Genomic DNA, 27,658 nt, shown 5'->3' on the forward strand with positions numbered 1-27,658 from the left:
AGAATTTATGTTTACCTGATAAATTACTTTCTCCAACGGTGTGTCCGGTCCACGGCGTCATCCTTACTTGTGGGATATTCTCTTCCCCAACAGGAAATGGCAAAGAGCCCAGCAAAGCTGGTCACATGATCCCTCCTAGGCTCCGCCTACCCCAGTCATTCGACCGACGTTAAGGAGGAATATTTGCATAGGAGAAACCATATGGTACCGTGGTGACTGTAGTTAAAGAAAATAAATTATCAGACCTGATTAAAAAAACCAGGGCGGGCCGTGGACCGGACACACCGTTGGAGAAAGTAATTTATCAGGTAAACATAAATTCTGTTTTCTCCAACATAGGTGTGTCCGGTCCACGGCGTCATCCTTACTTGTGGGAACCAATACCAAAGCTTTAGGACACGGATGAAGGGAGGGAGCAAATCAGGTCACCTAAATGGAAGGCACCACGGCTTGCAAAACCTTTCTCCCAAAAATAGCCTCAGAAGAAGCAAAAGTATCAAACTTGTAAAATTTGGTAAAAGTGTGCAGTGAAGACCAAGTCGCTGCCCTACATATCTGATCAACAGAAGCCTCGTTCTTGAAGGCCCATGTGGAAGCCACAGCCCTAGTGGAATGAGCTGTGATTCTTTCGGGAGGCTGCCGTCCGGCAGTCTCGTAAGCCAATCTGATGATGCTTTTAATCCAAAAGAGAGAGAGAGGTAGAAGTTGCTTTTTGACCTCTCCTTTTACCGGAATAAACAACAAACAAGGAAGATGTTTGTCTAAAATCCTTTGTAGCATCTAAATAGAATTTTAGAGCGCGAACAACATCCAAATTGTGCAACAAACGTTCCTTCTTTGAAACTGGTTTCGGACACAGAGAAGGTACGATAATCTCCTGGTTAATGTTTTTGTTAGAAACAACTTTTGGAAGAAAACCAGGTTTAGTACGTAAAACCACCTTATCTGCATGGAACACCAGATAAGGAGGAGAACACTGCAGAGCAGATAATTCTGAAACTCTTCTAGCAGAAGAAATTGCAACTAAAAACAAAACTTTCCAAGATAATAACTTAATATCAACGGAATGCAAGGGTTCAAACGGAACCCCCTGAAGAACTGAAAGAACTAAATTGAGACTCCAAGGAGGAGTCAAAGGTTTGTAAACAGGCTTAATTCTAACCAGAGCCTGAACAAAGGCTTGAACATCTGGCACAGCGGCCAGCTTTTTGTGAAGTAACACAGACAAGGCAGAAATCTGTCCCTTCAGGGAACTTGCAGATAATCCTTTTTCCAATCCTTCTTGAAGGAAGGATAGAATCCTAGGAATCTTAACCTTGTCCCAAGGGAATCCTTTAGATTCACACCAACAGATATATTTTTTCCAAATTTTGTGGTAAATCTTTCTAGTTACAGGCTTTCTGGCCTGAACAAGAGTATCGATAACAGAATCTGAGAATCCTCGCTTCGATAAGATCAAGCGTTCAATCTCCAAGCAGTCAGCTGGAGTGAAACCAGATTCGGATGTTCGAACGGACCCTGAACAAGAAGGTCTCGTCTCAAAGGTAGCTTCCAAGGAGGAGCCGATGACATATTTACCAGATCTGCGTACCAAGTCCTGCGTGGCCACGCAGGAGCTATCAAGATCACCGACGCCCTCTCCTGATTGATCCTGGCTACCAGCCTGGGGATGAGAGGAAACGGCGGGAACACATAAGCTAGTTTGAAGGTCCAAGGTGCTACTAGTGCATCCACTAGAGCCGCCTTGGGATCCCTGGATCTGGACCCGTAGCAAGGAACTTTGAAGTTCTGACGAGAGGCCATCAGATCCATGTCTGGAATGCCCCACAGCTGAGTGACTTGGGCAAAGATTTCCGGATGGAGTTCCCACTCCCCCGGATGCAATGTCTGACGACTCAGAAAATCCGCTTCCCAATTTTCCACTCCTGGGATGTGGATAGCAGACAGGTGGCAGGAGTGAGACTCCGCCCATAGAATGATTTTGGTCACTTCTTCCATCGCCAGGGAACTCCTTGTTCCCCCCTGATGGTTGATGTACGCAACAGTTGTCATGTTGTCTGATTGAAACCGTATGAACTTGGCCCTCGCTAGCTGAGGCCAAGCCTTGAGAGCATTGAATATCGCTCTCAGTTCCAGAATATTTATCGGTAGAAGAGATTCTTCCCGAGACCAAAGACCCTGAGCTTTCAGGGATCCCCAGACCGCGCCCCAGCCCATCAGACTGGCGTCGGTCGTGACAATGACCCACTCTGGTCTGCGGAATGTCATCCCTCGTGACAGGTTGTCCAGGGACAGCCACCAACGGAGTGAGTCTCTGGTCCTCTGATTTACTTGTATCTTCGGAGACAAGTCTGTATAGTCCCCATTCCACTGACTGAGCATGCACAGTTGTAATGGTCTTAGATGAATGCGTGCAAAAGGAACTATGTCCATTGCCGCTACCATCAACCCGATCACTTCCATGCACTGAGCTATGGAAGGAAGAGGAACGGAATGGAGTATCCGACAAGAGTCAAGAAGTTTTGTTTTTCTGGCCTCTGTCAGAAAAATCCTCATTTCTAAGGAGTCTATTATTGTTCCCAAGAAGGGAACCCTTGTTGACGGAGATAGAGAACTCTTTTCCACGTTCACTTTCCATCCGTGAGATCTGAGAAAGGCCAGGACAATGTCCGTGTGAGCCTTTGCTTGAGGAAGGGACGACGCTTGAATCAAAATGTCGTCCAAGTAAGGTACTACAGCAATGCCCCTTGGTCTTAGCACAGCTAGAAGGGACCCTAGTACCTTTGTGAAAATCCTTGGAGCAGTGGCTAATCCGAAAGGAAGCGCCACGAACTGGTAATGTTTGTCCAGGAATGCGAACCTCAGGAACCGATGATGTTCCTTGTGGATAGGAATATGTAGATACGCATCCTTTAAATCCACCGTGGTCATGAATTGACCTTCCTGGATGGAAGGAAGAATAGTTCGAATGGTTTCCATCTTGAACGATGGAACCTTGAGAAACTTGTTTAAGATCTTGAGATCTAAGATTGGTCTGAACGTTCCCTCTTTTTTGGGAACTATAAACAGATTGGAGTAGAACCCCATCCCTTGTTCTCTTAATGGAACGGGATGAATCACTCCCATTTTTAACAGGTCTTCTACACAATGTAAGAATGCCTGTCTTTTTATGTGGTCTGAAGACAACTGAGACCTGTGGAACCTCCCCCTTGGGGGAAGTCCCTTGAATTCCAGAAGATAACCTTGGGAGACTATTTCTAGCGCCCAAGGATCCAGAACATCTCTTGCCCAAGCCTGAGCGAAGAGAGAGAGTCTGCCCCCCACCAGATCCGGTCCCGGATCGGGGGCCAACATTTCATGCTGTCTTGGTAGCAGTGGCAGGTTTCTTGGCCTGCTTTCCCTTGTTCCAGCCTTGCATTGGTCTCCAAGCTGGCTTGGCTTGAGAAGTATTACCCTCTTGCTTAGAGGACGTAGCACTTTGGGCTGGTCCATTTCTACGAAAGGGACGAAAATTAGGTTTATTTTTTGCCTTGAAAGGCCGATCCTGAGGAAGGGCGTGGCCCTTACCCCCAGTGATATCCGAGATAATCTCTTTCAAGTCAGGGCCAAACAGCGTTTTCCCCTTGAAAGGAATGTTAAGTAGCTTGTTCTTGGAAGACGCATCAGCCGACCAAGATTTCAACCAAAGCGCTCTGCGTGCCACAATAGCAAACCCAGAATTCTTAGCCGCTAACCTAGCCAATTGCAAAGTGGCGTCTAGGGTGAAAGAATTAGCCAATTTGAGAGCATTGATTCTGTCCCTAATCTCCTCATAAGGAGGAGAATCACTGTCGACCGCCTTTATCAGCTCATCGAACCAGAAACATGCGGCTGTAGCGACAGGGACAATGCATGAAATTGGTTGTAGAAGGTAACCCTGCTGAACAAACATCTTTTTAAGCAAACCTTCTAATTTTTTATCCATAGGATCTTTGAAAGCACAACTATCCTCTATGGGTATAGTGGTGCGTTTGTTTAAAGTGGAAACCGCTCCCTCAACCTTGGGGACTGTCTGCCATAAGTCCTTTCTGGGGTCGACCATAGGAAACAATTTTTAAATATGGGGGGAGGGACGAAAGGAATACCGGGCCTTTCCCATTCTTTATTAACAATGTCCGCCACCCGCTTGGGTATAGGAAAAGCTTCTGGGAGCCCCGGCACCTCTAGGAACTTGTCCATTTTACATAGTTTCTCTGGGATGACCAACTTGTCACAATCATCCAGAGTGGATAATACCTCCTTAAGCAGAATGCGGAGATGTTCCAACTTAAATTTAAATGCAATCACATCAGGTTCAGCTTGTTGAGAAATGTTCCCTGAATCAGTAATTTCTCCCTCAGACAAAACCTCCCTGGCCCCATCAGACTGAGTTAGGGGCCCTTCAGAAATATTAATATCAGCGTCGTCATGCTCTTCAGTATCTAAAACAGAGCAGTCGCGCTTACGCTGATAAGTGTTCATTTTGGCTAAAATGTTTTTGACAGAATTATCCATTACAGCCGTTAATTGTTGCATAGTAAGGAGTATTGGCGCGCTAGATGTACTAGGGGCCTCCTGAGTGGGCAAGACTCGTGTAGACGAAGGAGGGAATGATGCAGTACCATGCTTACTCCCCTCACTTGAGGAATCATCTTGGGCATCATTGTCATTGTTACATAAATCACATTTATTTAAATGAATAGGAATTCTGGCTTCCCCACATTCAGAACACAGTCTATCTGGTAGTTCAGACATGTTAAACAGGCATAAACTTGATAACAAGTACAAAAAACGTTTTAAAATAAAACCGTTACTGTCACTTTAAATTTTAAACTGAACACACTTTATTACTGCAAATGCGAAAAAACATGAAGGAATTGTTCAAAATTTACTAAATTTTCACCACAGTGTCTTAAAGCCTTAAAAGTATTGCACACCAAATTTGGAAGCTTTAACCCTTAAAATAACGGAACCGGAGCCGTTTTGAACATTAACCCCTTTACAGTCCCTGGTATCTGCTTTGCTGAGACCCAACCAAGCCCCAAGGGGAATACGATACCAAATGACGCCTTCAGAAAGTCTTTTCTAAGTATCAGAGCTCCTCTCACATGCGACTGCATGCCATGCCTCTCAAAAACAAGTGCGCAACACCGGCGCGAAAATGAGACTCTGCCTATGCTTTGGGAAAGCCCCTAAAGAATAAGGTGTCTAAAACAGTGCCTGCCGATATTATTATATTAAAATACCCAGATAAAATGATTCCTCAAGGCTAAATATGTGTTAATAATCAATCGATTTAGCCCAAAAAAAGTCTACAGTCTTAATAAGCCCTTTTTGAAGCCCTTATTTACAATCGTAATAAACATGGCTTACCGGATCCCAGAGGGAAAATGACAGCTTCCAGCATTACATCGTCTTGTTAGAATGTGTCATACCTCAAGCAGCAAGAGACTGCTCACTGTTCCCCCAACTGAAGTTAATTGCTCTCAACAGTCCTGTGTGGAACAGCCATGGATTTTAGTGACGGTTGCTAAAATCATTTTCCTCATACAAACAGAAATCTTCATCTCCTTTCTGTTTCTGAGTAAATAGTACATACCAGCACTATTTCAAAATAACAAACTCTTGATTGAATAATAAAAACTACAGTTAAACACTAAAAAACTCTAAGCCATCTCCGTGGAGATGTTGCCTGTACAACGGCAAAGAGAATGACTGGGGTAGGCGGAGCCTAGGAGGGATCATGTGACCAGCTTTGCTGGGCTCTTTGCCATTTCCTGTTGGGGAAGAGAATATCCCACAAGTAAGGATGACGCCGTGGACCGGACACACCTATGTTGGAGAAATAAAGGTTTAAATGCAGTAAGTACATATCTGCTACTTTCTAAAAAAAAAAAACCTTCAATGGTTTCGAAACGCTGAAGTTTTTTTAAATTTTAAATATCTCAAACACTTTTCGAAATTTATTTTATTTTTCTAGATTTCTTTGTATTTGTTGTATGATGTCTGCATACTAAGATCAACAGCATGAACCTTTATTATACCCTTGCACCATATGGACGTAGGTACTACGTCAAACAGTACTTTGTCTAATGTACTGTGCTGATGAAGTACCTACGTCCAGAACAAAGGTGCATGTTGGGGTCCCTGCTGTCAGCTTAGACAGCGGGAGCCGCAACCAGGGGCAGAAGGCACCTGCTTTCAAATTGTAAGGGTGCACTGTTCATGGGCCATTACCATATGATGCCAGATTAACAATTGTTACAGAGAGTGACAATGTCTGTGTCACTCTCTGTAATGATCTTCCGTTGGTGTTGAGTGGGAGTGGTTAGAGGAAAGGAGGAAGGCTGGTGAGATGCCTAGCGGAGGAGGGAGAGGCGGGGTTCCCTAGACTATGGCAAAAATGTTAAGACAGGGGAGAGGGAAGAATGGAGCAAAAACTACAGAAAATGATTGCTTAGAGGGGGGAGGTGAGGAAGGTGATGGGGATCCATACACTAGAGAAAAAATATCTACACTCCATACTGGCAGTACCTAAGATGATGGTCGGGGGTGGAGCTGTTTGGAATGGATCAGGTGTCGTCAGGTGGGAGGGTAATCCCTACACTGCAACAAAAAATAACCTTACAAGCTAACTGATTAACGCCTTCACTGCCAGGAATTTCAAAAGCGTGCTGCGTAGCTGCAATTAACGGCCTTCTAACTGCCAAAAATCAACTGCAAAACTGTGCATGTCTGTTTCTGAACAAAGAGGATTCCAGAGAAGCTTTTGCAACCGTTTGTTTATATGACTGCAGTAGTTGTGTGTAAACAATTTCAGTGAGAAACCCAAAGTTTACAAAAAAGTTAACATTTTTTTTATATGATTATATTTGGCGGCAAATAGTGGTATCAAATATACCAAAATGGGCATAGATCAATACCTTGGGTTGTCTTCTTTAAAAACATATATAACTTTTATAGATAAATAAAAGCAAAGGATCTATTACCGTTTATAAGTTTATAAGTGATAGCAAAAATGCTAAAAAAATCACTGATACTTTTGGCAAGTTTTTCTCTGAAATTCCCATTAGTGAAGGGGTTAATGCTCTTTTAGCAACAGGCACTTTTCAAAATTGGTGTTTATCTTTGCTTCAAACAGATGTGCAGAAAACAAACAGATATATTGACACACACATACACACACATTCAAGGGCTCTAAAAGTTTTATAGCTGACACTTTCTATTTCAAAGAAATCAGAGTTTTCAGAAATGCATCAGTGTATTGTAGCAATGATTTCTAGATCCTGGAATAATTTTACAGAAGTGATACTTATTTAAAGAAGTGATTTGTTGTACAATAAAATTGCATTGGAAATAGAGATAAAGCCAATCTGTCCTGTATTACAGTGCAATTTGTGCCGTCAGATAAGATCTAACAAATAAGATCACTCTCAAGTAATTGGTTTGGTCCTTTTTATGCAACTGCTGCAGTGACAATTCCACAACAGAAGTAATGGTTTCTAATTACTGAGAAAGGATTTACAGATAATAGATATTATCAATGATTAGTTTTATTTAATGTCAACTTATCTCCACAATGATAAATGAGCAATTACCTCTACAAGGTGATAGCTGTACCAATTACAATACAAACAATTTCATTTATTTTTACAACCTGCGGCTGTGGTTTATTTACTCACAGAACGTTAGAAAGTATAACAAAAAGGTTTATGTGCTACCTATAAGGTTGTTCTAACAACAAATGTTACATACAACTGTTATAACATGCATATTGACAAAAAACAAAGTTGTGGCCACAGCACAGGAATAAAATAAAGTAGATCTAAATATGATATACTTGTTTAAAGGGATAGGAAAGTCAAAATTACATTTGCATGATTCCGATAGAGCATGCCATTTTAAGACATTTTTTAATTCACTTCTATTTTCAAATGTGTGCTTGAGAATGCTCTTGGTATCCCTTGCTGAAAATGAATATCCTACACTAGTGGGAGCTGCTGCTGATTGGTACCTGCACACATTTGTCTTTTGTGATTGGCTAACTAGATGTGTTCATCTAGCTGCCAGTAGTGCAATGCTGTTCCTTCAAAGGATAACAAGAGAATGAAGCAAATTTGATAATTGAAGTAAATTGGAAAGTTTTTAAAATTGTATATTCTATCCAAATCATGAAAGGAAATTGAGATTTCCTGTCCATTTAACTTTATGTCTGTTAAAAAAAGATAACAGAAAAAAACAAACAAACAATTTTCAGTATTGCAAATACAAAGAAAAGCAAGTAGTCTAGCTACTTACAAACCAAATTGTTTAATCTCAATAATTATCCTATTGTAATACAGCCATTTTCATAAATCTTCTATTCCTTCTGATCTTACCTCTACTGTTTGATATAATGTTCAAATATAAACATTACAAAGAAATACATTTAATTGAAAAGTAATAAGCATGCAATGATTTAATTGTACTTTCAAAAACAGCAACACCACCAACAGTATTCTCAGTTGTCCGGAATCTTTACTAGAATTCAGTATTTGAGATCGGATACTAAGCACTCCAGTAGCAGCTATTATGAAAGAAGTCATCCAATGTAGAGGCTACACTATGGTATGGATGGGTGGGTACTCCCACTAGACATGCTAGTGTAGGTGCTGACATTTACCTTTGCAGAGGTAAAAACATAGTATAAAAGAAAAAAGAAAAAAAAAAAGACATATTTTAAAAATAAGATTTTTTTTTAATTTGTACACAATATTCCTAATAAATTAAGCACAATATATATATGTATACACACTGTACTATTTATGGTTATCTATTTACTAACATAATGACCTGTCACTCATCCTGTGTGCATGAGCAACAATGGAATACATATGGGCTCTATGTATCACCCTGAAGAATAACACACATGGATACCATCAGGGGTGGACTGAGCAATCAAGCAATAGGACCTGGGCCAAGGGCCCATCTCCTGGTGTGCTGCTTTTTCTCAGTCACAGGATGTTAACTGAGCTAGCGAAGTGGTGACAGTCGAGCTACTCTAGAGGTTGTGACTGTAAGGGAGCAGGCAGCAGCAGGCAGGCAAATTTCAGTTTAGAAGAGGTGCAATATTGGTTGTGAGCTGGGGTGCACAGAAGATGATCAGGAACTAGCACAGTGCACTTGCAGTAACTAAGCAGTTAAGCGTGGGCAGAGTGGGCGCACTGTCCGTGGAGTGGGTGCCCTGTGCCTGGAAACAAGCTCTGGGGGTCTGTAGTGTGGGGTCTGGCCCTGGAGGAAACTTCTGTGGCTGTTGGGACCCTGGAGTATGGGGTCCCTAGCCCTTGATGTTGGGGGCCCTGTCCCTGAAGGTTGAGGGAAGATCATAGGATGTGGGGTTGGGCATAGGTGGCAGAGTGGAGGGCCCTTCCCTAATTTTTGCCCGAAGCTCTGGTTGGTCTCAGTCTGCCCATGCAAACCATATAGATTAACACATTACAATGACTTATTGTTCGTTGCACCTAAATCTAAAACACAATTATATTTGGCAATAAAAATAATAAAAAAATACAGACTTTTTTTCTGGAACATAATTTAAAGGGACAATAAACACCAACATTTTTGTTGTTTAAAAATGTAGATAATCCCTTTATTACCCATTGCCCAGTTTTGCATAACCAACACAGTTATAATAATATACTTTTTACCTCTGTGATTACCTTGTATCTAAGCCTCTGCAAACTGCCCCCTTATTTCAGTTCTTTTGACAGACATGCATTTTTAGCCAATCAGTGCTGGCTCCTAAGAGCTTCACGTGCCTGAGCTCAATGTTATCTATGTGAAACACATGAACTAACACCCTCTAGTGGTGAAAAACTGTCAAAATGCTTTCAGATTAGAGGCGGCCTTCAAGGTCTAAGAAACTAGTATATGAACCTCCTAGGTTTAGCTTTCAACTAAGAATACCAAGAGAACAAAGCAAAATTGGTAATAAAAGTAAATTGGAAAATTGATTAAAATTACATTCCCTATTTAAATCATGAAAGTTTATTTTTTTTTACTTGACTGTCCTTTTAAAGGGACATTAAACACTAAATAAATCCTATAGAGAATGATGCATTCAAAGAAAAGATTAGTCTGACAATTACATATTTGTAAAGTTTCATTAGCTGTTTAAATATTGACAAAATAAGTGTACAGTTTTAGTGTCTATAAAACAATGGAAGCTGCCATGTTGTAATTTAGGTTACATTCTCTGCTGTGGTCAATTAGGGACAGGTATAAATAGGTCACTAGAGTGTGCAGCCAATTGCTTTGTGGAATATAACAGTGGGAAAGCTAGTTCATGTAAACCATATAGATCACATTGTGATCACGCTAGGCTTGTGGCAGACACAGCACTAATTGGCTAAAATGAAAGTCAATAGATAATAAATAAAATGTCATGTGATCAGGGGGCTGTCAGAAGATGCTTAGATACAAGGTAATCACAGAGGTAAAAAGTATATTAATACCTGTATAACAGTGTTGGTTATGCAAAACTGGGGAATGGGTAATAAAGGGATTAATTATCTTTTTAAACAACAATTCTGGTGTTGATTGTCCCTTAAAATATGATAAATGTATAAAAGATAGATTTATAAATATTTCTTTCAAAATTAAATAAACAAATGAGATTATTCTACACCAAAAACAACTAATCAGTCTAATTCAGGCCCCCTGGTATAAAGTTTATGGTCTACTCTTCTTATTCTTCTTATTAACCTGGGGGGTGAGACCCCTCAGGGGGGTCCCTATAAAAATGTGATAATATACTGTGCACAAGGAGACAGGAGGGCTCCCTGGTACAATGGATGGCTAACCTGCAATAACTAATAAAACAACAGCAGTGCAGAAATTAGGTAGAAAGGAATAGGAGGCTGCTGTTGACCTCCACTTGTTTTTCAAATGTATGTTTTATTTATTTACTAGTACTAAAGTCCGTGTACACGGGCCATTTTTTTCAGAACAGCGTTCCCACCCCTTGCTCTCTCCCCCCTTTCTTTTGCTCTCTCTTCCCCCCTCTCTTTTGCTTTCTTTCCCCCCTCTCTTTTGCTTTCTCTCCCCCCTCTCCTTTGTTCTCTCTCTCCCCTCTTTTGCTCTCTCTCTCCCCTCTTTGGCTCTCTCCATCCTTTCTTTTGCTCTCTCTCCCCCCTCTTTGGCTCTCCCCCCCCCTTTGGCTCCCCCCCCCCTCTTTGGCTCCCCCCCCTCTTTGGCTCTCCCCCCCCTCTTTGGCTCTCTCCCCCCCCCTCTTTGGCTCTCTCTCTCCCCTCTTTGGCTCCCCCCCCTTTGGCTCTCTCTCCCCCCTCTTTGGCTCTCTCTCCCCCCCCTATTTGGCTCTCCCCTCCCCTTTGGCTCCCCCCCTCTTTGGCTCTCCCCCCCCCCCTCTTTGGCTCTCTCCCCCCTCTTTTGTTCTCTCCCCCCTCTTTGGCGCTCTCCCCCCCCCCCCTCTTTGGCTCCCCCCCCCTCTTTGGCTCTGCCCCCCCTCTTTGGCTCTCTCTCCCCCCTCTTTGTCTCTCGCCCCTCTTTTGCTCTCCTCTTTGGCTCTCTTTCCTCTTTGGCTCTCTCTCTCCCCCCTCTTTGGCTCTCCCCCCCTTTAGCTCTCTCCCCCCCTCTTTGGCTCTCTCTCCCCCCTCTTTGGCTCTCTCTCCTTTTTGGCTCTTTTTCCTCTTTGGCTCTCTCTCTCCCCCCTCTTTGGCTTTCCCCCCCTTCTCTTTGGCTCTCTTCCCCCCCTTCTCTTTGGCTCTCTCTCTCCCCCCCCTTCTCTTTGGCTCCCCCCCCCCCCCCTTCTCTTTGGCTCTCTGCCCCCCCCCCCTTCTCTTTGGCTCTCTGCCCCCCCCTTCTCTTTGGCTCTCTGCCCCCCCTTCTCTTTGGCTCTCTGCCCCCCCCCTCTCTTTGGCTCTCTGCCCCCCCCTTCTCTTTGGCTCTCTGCCCCCCCCTTCTCTTTGGCTCTCTGCCCCCCCTTCTCTTTGGCTCTCTGCCCCCCCCCTTCTCTTTGGCTCTCTGCCCCCCCCTTCTCTTTGGCTCTCTGCCCCCCCTTCTCTTTGGCTCTCTGCCCCCCCCCTTCTCTTTGGCTCTCTGCCCCCCCCCCCTTCTCTTTGGCTCTCTGCCCCCCCCTTCTCTTTGGCTCTCTGCCCCCCCCCTTCTCTTTGGCTCTCTGCCCCCCCCCTTCTCTTTGGCTCTCTGCCCCCCCCTTCTCTTTGGCTCTCTGCCCCCCCCCGCCTTCTCTTTGGCTCTCTGCCCCCCCCTTCTCTTTGGCTCTCTGCCCCCCCCCTTCTCTTTGGCTCTCTGCCCCCCCCTTCTCTTTGGCTCTCTGCCCCCCCCTTCTCTTTGGCTCTCTGCCCCCCCCTTCTCTTTGGCTCTCTGCCCCCCCCTTCTCTTTGGCTCTCTGCCCCCCCCTTCTCTTTGGCTCTCTGCCCCCCCCCTTCTCTTTGGCTCTCTGCCCCCCCCCTTCTCTTTGGCTCTCTGCCCCCCCCCCTTCTCTTTGGCTCTCTGCCCCCCCCCTTCTCTTTGGCTCTCTGCCCCCCCCTTCTCTTTGGCTCTCTGCCCCCCCCCCTTCTCTTTGGCTCTCTGCCCCCCCCCTTCTCTTTGGCTCTCTGCCCCCCCCTTCTCTTTGGCTCTCTGCCCCCCCTTCTCTTTGGCTCTCGGCCCCCCCCTTCTCTTTGGCTCTCTGCCCCCCCCCCTTCTCTTTGGCTCTCTGCCCCCCCCCCTTCTCTTTGGCTCTCTGCCCCCCCCCCTCTCTTTGGCTCTCTGCCCCCCCCCCTTCTCTTTGGCTCTCTGCCCCCCCCCTTCTCTTTGGCTCTCTGCCCCCCCACCTTCGCTTTGGCTCTCTGCCCCCCCCCTTCTCTTTGGCTCTCTGCCCCCCCCCTTCTCTTTGGCTCTCTGCCCCCCCCCCCCCTTCTCTTTGGCTCTCTGCCCCCCCCTTCTCTTTGGCTCTCTGCCCCCCCCTTCTCTTTGGCTCTCTGCCCCCCCCCTCCTGCTCCCTCTCTGGCTCTGTCTTCGCGGGACCCCGCCCGGCCACACCCCATCGCGGCAACACCCGCCCGGCCACGCCCGGCGACGCCCCTCGCGACGCCAGGCCACGCCCCTCGCGACGCTCCCGTCGGCCACAAACAGCTGTGAGGTCTGGGGAGCGCGTTGCCGCTTCTCACGCAGCAGACCTCACAGCTGTTGAATAGCTCGCGCTCCCTATCTCACAGCTGCTTGTATGCTGTGTACCTCGCGCTCCCAATCTGTCAGCTATGCCGAGGTGCGCGAGAATAGAATCTAAGGCCAAGTGTTTGTCTGTACTGCGCATGACGGCTTCAGACAAACACTTGTCTTTTATAATATAGGATTATTTATAAAATATTTTACCAGGAAGGATACATTGAGATTTATCTTGTTTTCAAGTATGTCCTGGGAGGAAATTAGTTTTGTTTAATGTCTTCACACAACCTTGTTCATAAAGGATAATGAATGCAGATAAAATTCCTTTTATTATTGTCATGGGACAGCGTGTGTATGTGTATGTTGTGAGCATGTATGTGTGTATATGTATGAGTGTGTGTATTACTGATTGTATGAGTATGTGTGTATATGTATTAATGTGTGTGCAAGTATATGAGTTTGTGTATGTATGAGTGAGTGTATGTATTACTGATTGTATGAGTATGTGTGTATATGTATTAATGTGTGTGCAAGTATATGAGTTTGTGTATGTATGAGTGTGTGTAATACTGATTGTATGAGTATGTGTGTATATGTATTAATGTGTGTGCAAGTATATGAGTTTGTGTATGTATGAGTGAGTGTGTGTGTATTACTGATTGTATGAGTATGTGTGTATATGTATTAATGTGTGTGCAAGTATATGAGTTTGTGTATGTATGAGTGTGTGTGTGTGTATTACTGATTGTATGAGTATGTGTGTATATGTATTAATGTGTGTGCAAGTATATGAGTTTGTGTATGTATGAGTGAGTGTATGTATTACTGATTGTATGAGTATGTGTGTATATGTATTAATGTGTGTGCAAGTATATGAGTTTGTGTATGTATGAGTGTGTGTAATACTGATTGTATGAGTATGTGTGTATATGTATTAATGTGTGTGCAAGTATATGAGTTTGTGTATGTATGAGTGAGTGTGTGTGTATTACTGATTGTATGAGTATGTGTGTATATGTATTAATGTGTGTGCAAGTATATAAGTTTGTGTATGTATGAGTGAGTGTGTGTGTATTACTGATTGTATGAGTATGTGTGTATATGTATTAATGTGTGTGCAAGTATATGAGTTTGTGTATGTATGAGTGTGTGTGTATTACTGATTGTATGAGTATGTGTGTATATTTATTAATTTGTGTGCAAGTATATGAGTTTGTGTATGTATGAGTGTGTGTGTATTACTGATTGTATGAGTATGTGTGTATATGTATTAATGTGTGTGCAAGTATATGAGTTTGTGTATGTATGAGTGAGAGTGTGTGTATTACTGATTGTATGAGTATGTGTGTATATGTATTAATGTGTGTGCAAGTATATGAGTTTGTGTATGTATGAGTGTGTGTGTGTATTACTGATTGTATGAGTATGTGTGTATATGTATTAATGTGTGTGCAAGTATATGAGTTTGTGTATGTATGAGTGTGTGTGTGTGTGTGTATTACTGATTGTATGAGTATGTGTATATATGTATTAATGTGTGTGCAAGTATATGAGTTTGTGTATGTATGAGTGAGTGTGTGTATTACTGATTGTATGAGTATGTGTGCATATGTATTAATGTGTGTGCAAGTATATGAGTTTGTGTATGTATGAGTGTGTGTGTGTGTGTATTACTGATTGTATGAGTATGTGTGTACATGTATTAATGTGTGTGCAAGTATATGAGTTTGTGTATGTATGAGTGTGTGTGTGTATTACTGATTGTATGAGTATGTGTGTATATGTATTAATGTGTGTGCAAGTATATGAGTTTGTGTATGTATGAGTGTGTGTGTGTGTATTACTGATTGTATGAGTATGTGTGTATATGTATTAATGTGTGTGCAAGTATATGAGTTTGTGTATGTATGTGTGTGTGTGTGTGTGTGTATTACTGATTGTATGAGTATGTGTGTATATGTATTAATGTGTGTGCAAGTATATGAGTTTGTGTATGTATGAGTGTGTGTGTATTACTGATTGTATGAGTATGTGTGTATATGTATTAATGTGTGCAAGTATATGAGTTTGTGTATGTATGAGTGTGTGTGTGCATTACTGATTGTATGAGTATGTGTGTATATGTATATGTATTAATGTGTGTGCAAGTATATGAGTTTGTGTATGTATGAGTGTGTGTGTGTATTACTGATTGTATGAGTATGTGTGTATATGTATTAATGTGTGTGCAAGTATATGAGTTTGTGTATGTATGAGTGAGTGTATGTATTACTGATTGTATGAGTATGTGTGTATATGTATTAATGTGTGTGCAAGTATATGAGTTTGTGTATGTATGAGTGAGTGTATGTATTACTGATTGTATGAGTATGTGTGTATATGTATTAATGTGTGTGCAAGTATATGAGTTTGTGTATGTATGAGTGTGTGTAATACTGATTGTATGAGTATGTGTGTATATGTATTAATGTGTGTGCAAGTATATGAGTTTGTGTATGTATGAGTGAGTGTGTGTGTATTACTGATTGTATGAGTATGTGTGTATATGTATTAATGTGTGTGCAAGTATATGAGTTTGTGTATGTATGAGTGTGTGTGTGTGTATTACTGATTGTATGAGTATGTGTGTATATGTATTAATGTGTGTGCAAGTATATGAGTTTGTGTATGTATGAGTGTGTGTGTGTGTATTACTGATTGTATGAGTATGTGTGTATATGTATTAATGTGTGTGCAAGTATATGAGTTTGTGTATGTATGAGTGTGTGTGTGTATTACTGATTGTATGAGTATGTGTGTATATGTATTAATGTGTGTGCAAGTATATGAGTTTGTGTATGTATGAGTGAGTGTATGTATTACTGATTGTATGAGTATGGGTGTTTATGAGTTAGTATATTTTTTCCGTATTTTGCTTAATCTGAGGTAGGCACATAGCTAATTTGGTGCCTCTTCAAATGTGCACACATTTCACTCACTTGGGCAAGAATTACAAATGCCAAACTCTGTACAGAGTACACACAGTGCGTGGACATTGCTCATTGCCACATGCAGGGAAAGGTACATGGAGTCTAACCGTTAGTGATAAGCAATCGCTACAAAAGATGAATTTACTTATCTTTAATACTAATCTCCTCACTTATGTGTAGGGTTGCCACCTTGGCCATGTTTTCCTAGACACTTAGGAGTTACACATAAATAGGGCTGTCCAATGTCTTAACCCTACTTGTGTGGTATATTGATGCAAAAAAAACAAAAAACTAAATTGTATACCCATCTTACAAAGGGATTTGTTTTTGACTATATTATATATATATATATTATAATAAAAAAACAGGTTCCCAGGTAAAACAAATGATAAAGTTCAGGTTAAGAAGGTCTCTTGTTCATGCTATCTCGTTAAACAATTATTATCCTTTAATATTACTTCTCTGTTCTATATCCTTTAAAAATTACATCTTATTCTAAAAAGGGTCTCATTCCCCATTAGCCAAGATGCAAGCCTACTCGGTACAGCAGAGTAGCAGGGTGAGACTGTACCTAGAACTTAAATTGTATAAAAAGGACACTAAAGTCACAATTACACTTTCAGATCAGAATCAGATAAATATATATATGTTCTGTCACAATATAGTATTACAGTTACAGTTGAGTTATTATACTATGGTATAAAAGAGCAACATGCGTTTAACCCCTTTGTAAATGATTACACACTTGTACTGAATAGTATAAAGGAAACAGGTCAGTAACATAAATAAATGTTGCATTAAAGTGTTTACTACCACCTCTATCATTTTGTGTCGGTTGCATAGCTATCTTTATAAATAACACTTTAAGACAATTACAGACACATTATTGATATAGCACTAATGTTAATATATGAAGGTACACAAATCTATTAGAATTACTTATGTCTATCCTGTCTATATACAACAAAGATTTTAAAATCGCTTTCTAGGTGTGCAATACAAAGAGCTGTTCTTACAAATAATCTTATGTTTTTCATATACAATATTTGTGACTAAACCTACATTTGTCACTGGGGATTATTCACTTTATCACTTACCCTAAGAGAACTCTGTCAACAGCAACGTTAGTTGATGAAGAGATGAGAAGTTTCCAAGATGAGGAATGTCTGTCCCGAGAAACATCAATGTTTTCAAATAACTGTACTAAAAACAAGACAACCACTGCCAGTAGATAACTTTTTCCAGCACCAAATACCCCTGAAATAAGACATAATAAAAGTAGTGATTTTAGACTCGCAAAGTATTAGGAATATATATTATACCGAAAAACCACTAAAAGATTGGTTAAAATATTGTTTTAAAAAATAAAATAATGTTTATTGACAGAGATACAAGTGTCTGAGATTGTATTATACAATATTTAATTTTGTATTATGCAATGTTTATCCCCTTCCCGTCGTTAGGACATTCCATGCCGTCCTAACTGCGTTGGGCTTTAGCGTCGTTAGGATGGCATGGAACGTCATAAACATTTGGCTGTACTGAAGCAATAGCCGCTTCCTAAATGGGATTATAGGCTGGAGTGCCTAGCGTCATAGGTACTCCCCCCTGACCCAATCCCATCATTGAAATAACGTGATCGCATGAACGATTGTGTGAATTAAATTTTTACTTATTTGTTCACAAATAAGTCCCGGAAGGAAAGGGTTAATTATTTGTATTAAAAAAAGTTGTCTTTTCTTCTAATACAACTCTGACATTTCTGGGCTTTTTATTCCCCATGTGAACTAGAATAAATATTTCAAACCTTGCTAGCCTAATGTTGTTACATTCCACCCAGCCTAGTAACTTCTTTATGTCTGAGTAGATTAGATATAAGAAATCTAGATATCAACATAACATCCACATTATTTTATGGAGACTAAAACTCTACTGGGATTTCTTCCATATTTAACCCCTTCGTTTTTTTGTTGTTTTTTTATTTACTATGAAAACTCTATTATATATAGAGTATGCTATCAGATAATTCTAAACATTTTAAAAGAAACATCTTGCTTGCTGCAACTGTTTATTCAATAGCCAAACTCCACCCACCGGCTCATTTGGAAGAGTCAAACTGGGATGAAGATGCAGAAAACAAGGTTAGCCATGGTCATTATGTTAGTATAAACTGCATTGTTTTGCAGTTGTTATTTGCTGAAGCCAATTATAGAAATATATGTAACAGGGTTAGCCTTGAGAAGTCTGCAGTGTTTAAAAAATCCACAACTTTCAGAGCTAAATTACATGAAAAGAGGTGAAATAAACAAGTATAATGCAAAGTTGTTTTACTATATACAACTAAATATTTTATAAAAAATCTTAAGGTGTCCCTTTAAAGGGTGGGGGGGGGTAGTAACACTACAATTGCATTGCAAAGTTGTTGTTTTTTTGTTTTTTATTATGCATAATTAAACATTTTATGAGAAATCATTTTGAGTTTAATATTAAATCACAGCTTCATTTTACAGATTTTCTCTTACCATGTATGATTGTAACCGGTATGGTGCTCTGATTCGGTGTTTCTTCAGGTGCTGACATCATTTCGGCAATTTGTGTAAGAGCTGTTGCTTGATCTTCATTCAAACAGAACTGCTGAATTATCTGCCCTGCTAAACCCAGTGTAAGATTATAACTGGGAAGTACATAATTCTGGGCAATGTTTACATTAAGTGATGGTGGTTTAAATTTCCCTTTGGCAACCTTTTTAGTTTTTTCTGTCTCCGTATACCTGTAGCGAATACAGACATAGTTGTTGAGACTATTGAAATATTTCCTTGATCAAGATAAAGGAGCGCTTTAAAGGAACAATAAGCAATAGTAAGAGCTCTTAATATAGTAAACTACAGCATACAGTACCTATGTCAATAAAATGCATTTTATAGGTAAACATTTAAAGTATCTACAACTATTTCCATGCTAGAGAGAGCTGACTGTCCTACATCATATGTGCTTTTAGTAGAGTTTATTACAATAGCATCAAAATTGTGACGACTACAGTAAGGAACAACACACAGCTCCCTTTCACCTAGATTACAAGTTTTGATCTATACCGGGTGCATAATTAACGCAATAAAATGAGCGGTATCGCACTTTCCATAGCGCTGTCATTACGAGTTACTGAAAAACCTCCTTGTGCTGTGCGTTATGGTGCGTTAAGCTCCATACTGCACAAAAGCCAAGGGCTAAGTTTACGTGCTCGTGCACGCTTTCCCCCATAGACATCAATGGGGAGTGTTAGAAAAAACTAACACCTGCGATCGCGGAATGGCAAATCGCCATAACGCAACCCCATTGATGTCTATGGGGAAAAGAAAGTTACGTTTAAACCTTACACCCTAACATAAACCCCTAGTCTAAACACCCCTAATCCGCCGCCCCTCCGACATCACCAACACTAAATAAAGTTATTAACCCTAACAATATAACTCTTTAAATAAGTAAAAACTTACCTGTGAAATAAAAAACCCCCACTAACATTACAATTTTGTTTATTATTTTTTGTAATCTTAGAGTTTTTTTATTTTTCGTAATTTTAGTGTATTATTTTTTGTAATGTTAGATTTTTTTTAATTTTATGAGAATAGTTATGTTAGGTTAATTTATAGTTTAATGTTATTTTTTTTTATTTCACAGGTAAGTTTTTATTTATTTAAAGATTTAGGGATTTAGGTTTAGGGATTATTTTAATTTAGTGTTTTGTGATGTGGGGGGCCGGTGGTTTAGGGGTTAATAGCTTAATTTAGTGTCGGGGAGCGACAGATTAGGGGTTAATAGGTTTAGTTTATTAGTTACGATGTGGGGGGCCACCGGTTTAGGGGTTAATAGGTTGATAGTGTGTTGGGGATGTGGGGGCCAGCGGTTTAGGGGATAATAGGTAGTTTATGGATGTTAGTCTACTTTGTAAAATGTTTGTTATGATTTTTGTGAAACATTTTTGTTTCGAAAAATCCATAACTACTGGTCTCAGATAGTGGAATGGATTGTGTCGGTATAGGCTGTAACACAATCATTTTAGCCGGACCGCACAACCTGTAATACGGCGCTATGGTAAATCCCACACTCAAACTTCATTTTTTGAGTGTGGAATGGAGGGTTGCGTTAAGGCTAAAATGCTTGCGTTACAGCCTATATCGCAACTCGTATTATGCATTACTGGCTATTTCACGCGCAATGTCCAATTTTTCAGCGGTATAGCCGTACCGAACCCGAACGCAACATTTGTAATCTAGACCTATAGCAATAAAAGGCAGGAAATGGCTGACTAGAGCTGAATATCCTCTTCAGGGAGCTGCAATAAACTGTCTCAAGTTAAAGGGACAGTCAAGTCCAAAAAAAACTTTTATGATTCCAATAGGGCATGTAATTTTAAACAACTTTCCAAGTTACTTTTATCACCAATTTTGCTTTGTTCTCTTGGTATTCTTAGTTAAAAGCTAAACCTAGGAGGTTCATATGCTAATTTCTTAGATCTTGAAGGCCGCCTCTAATCTGAATGCATTTTGACAGTTTTTCACTACTAGAGGGCATTAGTTCATGTTTTTCATATAGATAACATTGAGCTCATGCACGTGAATTTTACCGAGGAGTAAGCACTGATTGGCTAAAATGCAAGTCTGTCAAAAGAACTGAAATAAGGGGGCAGTCTGCAGAGGCTTAGATACAAAGTAATTACAGAGGTAAAACGTGTATTATTATAACTGTGTTGGTTATGCAAAACTGGGGAATGGGTAATTAAGGGATTATCTATCTTTTAAAACAACAAACATTCTGGTGTTGACTGTCCCTTTAAATGTACAGATACATACACACTTACACACACAGTGCACCTTAAAAGGAACAAGTCACACCATGAGCACATAAGCGTAAAGTGACAGTCACACTCACACAAATCACACAGACTTAAAGGGACACTGTACCCAAATTTTTTCTTTTGTGAATCAGATAGAGCATGACATTTTAAGCAACTTTCTAATTTACTCCTATTATCAAATGTTCTTTATTCTCTTGTTATCTTTATTTGAAATGCAAGAATGTAAGTTTAGATGCCGGCCCATTTTTGGTGAACAACCTAGGTTGTCCTTGCTGATTGGTGGATAAATTCATCCACCAATCAAAAACTGCTGTCCAGAGTAGGAGTAAATTAGAAAGTTTCTTAAAATTGCATGCTCTATCTGAATCACGAAAGAAAAAAATTTGGGTTCAGTGTCCCTTTAAAGGGACAGTCAAGTCCAAATTTTTTTTTCATGATTTAAATAGGGCATGCAATTTTAAACAACTTCCCAATTTACTTTTATCACCAATTTTGCTTTGTTCTCTTGGTATTCTTAGTTGAAAGCTAAACCTAGGAGGTTCATATGCTAATTTCTTAGACCTTGAAGACTGCCTCTAATCTGAATAGATTTTGACCACTAGAGGGCATTAGTTCACATGTTTCATATAGATAACATTGAGCTCATGCACGTAAAGTGATCTAGGAGTGAGCACTGATTGGCTAAACTGCATGTGTGTCAAAAGAACTGAAATAAGGGGGCAGTCAGCAGAAGCTTAGATACAAGATAATTACAGAGGTAAAACGTGTATTATTATAACTGTGTTGGTTATGCAAAACTGGGGAATGGGTAATAAAGGGATTATCTTTCTTTTTAAACAACAAAAATGTTGGTGTTGACGGTCCCTTTAAAGTGAAAGTGAATTTTACTATATTGCAATATGGCTATTGGTTAATCTACTATCAACAAGTTAAATCGCTAACTTTATATTTTTGTATTTATACCGGTTTTAGAAATATCTACATAATTGTGATCTTACTGTTTGTTCTGTTCCTCCGCGCCCTCACTTTCTTCCTGTTTCATCCTTCTAACTATGATCAGCGGCCCCACCCGCTGTATACGTCATGAAGTGTGCTCGTAACCTTTCTCTCAGCCATGTTTAACTGAAGACTCTCTTACGTTAGTCAGAGGGTGGAGAATACGGCTCCCTGTTATGCCACATAAATATATGCAGCACTCCTGTCTATACTGTAAACATAACAGTATTGGTAATACGCTAAAATAAGAAAATACCTCAGTTTTTCAGAAGTGCTTATTTCACTACACCATATTTTGCAATATGTACCTACACCCGCCTTCTAATACGGCATGGATTGGGAACTTTCAATCAGTACGCGTGGTTAGCTGATAGTCCCGCTCGTGGCGAGCTCTCATTGGTCCACATCCTGATAGATGGTACATCAGAACCAATAGTATGCGACAGAATGCGACTGGGGGCGGACGCGGAAGCAAGAGGCAGGCCTGTGTGATTTCATCAATGATTAACGAAAGTAAGGGAATCCCTTTGTTTAAAATGCGCACGCGGCTTGCATGAACGAGCTTCTAGAGACAGCTGTAATTCATAGTTAGCCGCATGCACATTTTAAGTCTGGGGCTTATATAAAACGGAGCAAGACACCACAGGGGGACCAATCAGTTAGATATGGCTGGATACGTCGCCTACAAGGAACGTTTTTTTTTAAAGCGGGTGGAGGATCGGCGAGTGACTTTGTCAAAATGAATTGGGGAAAAAAAGGATATAGAAAACGATTAGAACAAAATGATTACTTAAAGTATCCTTTATTTTTAATATATTTTTGAAATATTTATAACGAATAGTCTGACTTTAGTTTCATTTTAAAGCAAACCAAACTAAAGGGACATATCACAGCACATGCAAACACATGCCATGTACAACAGGAAAGCAACCTTCAACACACACAATTAAAGGGACAGCCACACTAATACAAGTAATACAGCTTTAAAACATGCACAAAATAATTTTAAAGGTGCAGATCACAGTATACACACATATGCACAGAGTCTTAAATAAACAGTTCACACTACTCTCACTGAGTCTTAAAGGTACAGAAACACAATGCACAGATGCATAAATAGATAGCTCACACCACACACACACTCACAGTCTTAAAGATAAAGACAAACAACATTTAAAGAGATCACTCCACATGCATACCCAAACACTGTGTGTAACGAATCTAGCCAATATCCGGCGTGTGATCCACACTACAGTGTAGGACCAGCCTAACAATACATCGTATCAGCATAACAGAAAGACAAAGTAGTCACACCATAGTTAGAGTAATGAATGGTTACAAGAAGATATGCCTGCAACATAATTCCAATGTGTCAGTCAGTCAAAACCGTACCACAATACCAGTGTGCCTGTCAATAACAGCATCCTATAGCTAAGCCAGATATGGGTTGAAGCTAATGTGATTTAAACGTCTAACACGTATGGTAGTAGAGGTATGGCCATGTCAGAGTATGCATAGACTAAACAACATTATTTAATACCACAACATCTTACATAGTAGGTAAAGGGCTGGGGGGTGCATATCCCAAAGCACGTATGTATGCAACTCGATTAAGAACCTGTTAGACGGCATAGCAGGTGCCCCTGTCACCGTCTCGCATGTAGAACAAAAACCACAAAGGGTATGAAATGGATCGAAGCCAGGTCGCATGCTTAGAGGGTGAGGGAGATAGAGCAGTATAGTCGGCCTAAGAAACAAACAGGGTAATAGATACAATATTAGATACCATAAGCAACACAGTATCCTGACGTAAGCCAATGGTTGTAGTCAACATAACATGTATCAAACCTGAAGCCTATTATGGGGTTACAATTCGAATCCAACAATTATCACCTAAGTCAGGGATAGTTACAAGACAAAAATAAGCATTAGACAATGCCTAATCTACAGACACACCTGCCAGTCCAAATGGGTATTTAATCCCTTGGGTATGAGGGTGTCCAAGACAAAAGTCAATCGTGTCTCTCTCCTCAGTAGTTGGGTATTCCTGTCACCGCCTCTTGCCAATGGGGGAACATGATCAATGATTGTGTACTTTAGGTCTTTGACCGTATGGTTGTGGTCTACAAAATGGCGTGCCACCAGTTGGACCGAGGTTCCTTTCCTCAAGGCTGATCTAATGGCAGATTGGTGGTTTGCCATCCTTGTGAGTAGGTCATCTGTAGTTTTCCCCACATAAAAAAGCCCACAAATGCAGTGTAACAGATAGACAATGTGGGTAGTGGTACATGTTAATCTGTATTTGTGGAAAAACCTCTGCCGTTTATGCGGATGTGTGAAGTATTGACCCGTTATAAGGCCACTACAAGTGGTGCAGCCTATGCAGCGGAAGACCCCCTTCTTCTCAAGACTAAGCCAGGTACCTTTGTTGAAGCTCCTAGTGGGGTCAATCTTAACAAAAATATCCCTTAGGGATCTTGACCTTCTGAAGCCAATTCTTGGAGGGGCCATCTGTTTGAAGGGTAACGCTGGATCCGTGGTGATGACATGCTAATTGTCATGTAGGTGTTTGTTGATTCGCTGCTTGTCACCCGTGTAGGTGGTTACAAAGGTCATCCTTTCATCCTCCTGAGCCACCTTGGCGGCTTCCTGTTCTGTTAACAGTATTTGTCTCTGGGTCTTGAGCAGTTTAGGAGGATAACCCCTTTATACAAATCTGTTCTCTATTTCTTGTAATTGTATTTCCTTCTGGAATTCCATTGAATTATTCCTTAAGACACTCTGTAGTTGGGATTTTGGTAGGGTGCTTTTTAGTGCCGGTGGATGACAGTATGTATAGTGCAGTAAGGAATTTCTGTCCGTTTCTTTCCTGAAAAGAGTTGAGTATAGTTTTTGTGTATCCTTAAACAGTCGTACATCTAGAAATCTATGGAAACCCCAGAGTACTGCATTTTGAATTTTAAGGCCGTTGATGTCATGTTTAATTGTTCATACCAGAGTTGTAAATCTTCCTCTGAACCACTCCAAATGAGCAGCAAATCATCTATGTAGCGTTTTTAAAATCTTATTCACTGGTCCTTGAATAAGTCTGTGTCCATTGTTTTGAATTAAAAACGTTCACATCTTAGGAAATAAATCATTGAAAAGTCCTGGTGAGTGTACTCTCCTTTTGCTTTTATATATATATATATATATATATATATATATATATATATATATATATATATATATATATATATATATATATATATATATATATATATATATATATATATATATATATATATATATATATACTGTATATATACACAGTATATTGATCTATCCAAGAAGAGAGAAAGCACTCACTAGTCTTTTTTCAATAAGAAGTATAGCTGTTGGACTCAACTCCTCCCACATCTGTGTAACCGGACGAATCAGGGCGCAACGTGTCTTGATGACATCACAGCGACACAACGGTAGCGAGGATGCGAGCGGCAGCAGGGCTTATGGCTAAGTATCATTAGTTTTAATGAGTAGTGGGGAAAATAAGGGATGTGGGTTTGGTGTTAGGGTATACTGGGTGTTTTTTGACTGCCATTTCACAAAGGGACCGGACCGGTGCCCGAAACGTTATGGATTTTAAATGCTGAATAAAAGTTACGTCTTATAGAAAAAAAGACCAGTGAGTGCTTTCTCTCTTCTTGGATATTTCTCTTAAAAGCACCTTGGCATAGATGATCTAAAGAGTGCAAAGCTGATTGACTGATTTATATATATATATATATACACAAAACACGGAAGGGGACTGCACTCTCAGACCGAACCGGGTACACATCCCATGACCCTGCAACATGCACAGCCCTGGGTGCACAAAAGCACTCTCAGGAAGCTGCACTGTCCCCAGAGCCACAGGCAGTTAACCCCAGACAGGTCTGGGTGCAAGGCCCATAGGGAAAATTACAAAACAAATTAATACAGCACACAGAGAAAGTCCAGCACTTACAAGCTCTCAGCTAAGAATAAAAGCAAAAATGGAAGAGTTAGTTACCGCATCTGGCCAAATGGGATAAGCCCAGGTACCACGTCAAGGTCTCTTCCAAAACCTGAGTCCCTGAACAGCCACACAATGCAAGCTCTCAATCCAACAAACTGGGAACAAGTGAATGGTGTGCAGGCTTATGTAATCACCCTAGACATATACAAAACACGGAAGGGGACTGCACTCTCAGACCGGACCGGGTACACATCCCATGACCATGCAACATGCACAGCCCTGGGTGCACAATAGCACTCTCAGGAAGCTGCACTGTCCCCAGAGCCACAGGCAGTTAACCCCAGACAGGTCTGGGTGCAAGGCCCAAACGGAAAGTTACAAAACAAATTAATACAGAAAGTACAGCACTCACAAGTTCTAAGCTGCATTGTTACATAACAATATTACATTATGGGTACCTGATTGTTTATACACTTCACATTACTCTATGTTTGAGATCAGGGTAATCTGAGGTAGCTCTAGGGTACATACGGTGATTATGCGATATAACCCAACAGTGAGTGTATCTCCATTTGCTATTGGGGATTGATTGATTGAATTCTTTTGTTGGTCTGATGAAGGGGAGCTGTCCCCGAAACGTCACGTAAATAAAAGCAGTTTTTGCTATTCTTTAAGACCAGTGAGTGCTGTCTTCTATCACACACACACACACACATATATATATATCAACAAACAATAAAAGGATAAGCACTGATACTCAGTAATCCATGGGTCAAGTGAATCTGAATTTTTAAGTGCTCGAGACCAGGGTACACTCATACCGACATACCCCCAAAATAGTATAAATACAGATATATGTCTCCGCACTAATGATGAATCAATGTAAAGAGATTAACAACTCCAAGTGAATAAGCATCAAAAAATAATGGGTTTAATAAATGAAAATAACAAAAAATGCAAAAAGAAGCACCCTAATTGCAATCCATAAACAAACACAGGTGCAAACAGACATATAAAAAAGAAAAAACTGGGCGTCCCCAGTTATAGAGCAGCAAACAAAATGTGGATGTCAGACCCTAAATCAGAGCCATAGACCAATACCATGGATTTAACAGAATCTCATGCAATTACTTGAAGCCATGGATATAATAAAGTTGAATGCAAGCAATAAGTTGGTAAGCAAGATAAGGCAGTTCATGCAATTATAGCAGTTCATGCAAATGTAGCAGCGTGGTTTGTATGCTGACAGTTAGAAAGAATACAATGTTATGCCATGCAATGTTCAATAACGTAATAATGATGAAAGTTCATGCATAGAATATTGCTCAAATCATGAGGATATACTCAATTCTCCTCGGTGTGTAACAAGGAAAAGTGTAGGATACACCGGCACTCCAGGACCAGGGTCCACCAGCGAATGACGATTGTGTTATCGTAACGCTCTATGAGCGATCTCACCCAATCCGTGTAGGGTCACAGGAAGCTTGATACACACTATCAAGGGAAGACATCCAAGCATGGCAATGTGATGTTGCGATCAAGATACAACAGGTAACAGGCTCTCAGCAATTCAAACCAGCATGCTTGCATCGGACTCAGTTGGCGTCTGACGTCACATCCACAACAGCAGGCAACGCGCGTTTCGGTCTCCGCCCTTCAACTTGGCCTGACGTAATCCGG

At 40.7% G+C, this 27,658-nt stretch overlaps 1 protein-coding gene across 1 annotated transcript in view; it reads right to left on the reverse strand.

Annotated features, from left to right (window-relative positions):
• Positions 1-27,658, reverse strand: part of ZGRF1 (zinc finger GRF-type containing 1) — a 329,862-nt gene that overhangs the window by 173,978 nt on the left and 128,226 nt on the right. The window contains exons 17-18 of the mRNA XM_053700189.1: positions 18,677-18,924; positions 17,252-17,411 (exon numbers count right to left, since the gene is read on the reverse strand). Coding sequence (XP_053556164.1) covers positions 17,252-17,411; positions 18,677-18,924 — 408 coding nt within the window. The remainder of the gene's footprint in view (positions 1-17,251; positions 17,412-18,676; positions 18,925-27,658) is intronic.

This window comes from Bombina bombina, chromosome 2 (genome assembly GCF_027579735.1).
Source record: "Bombina bombina isolate aBomBom1 chromosome 2, aBomBom1.pri, whole genome shotgun sequence".
Lineage (NCBI taxonomy): Eukaryota > Metazoa > Chordata > Amphibia > Anura > Bombinatoridae > Bombina > Bombina bombina.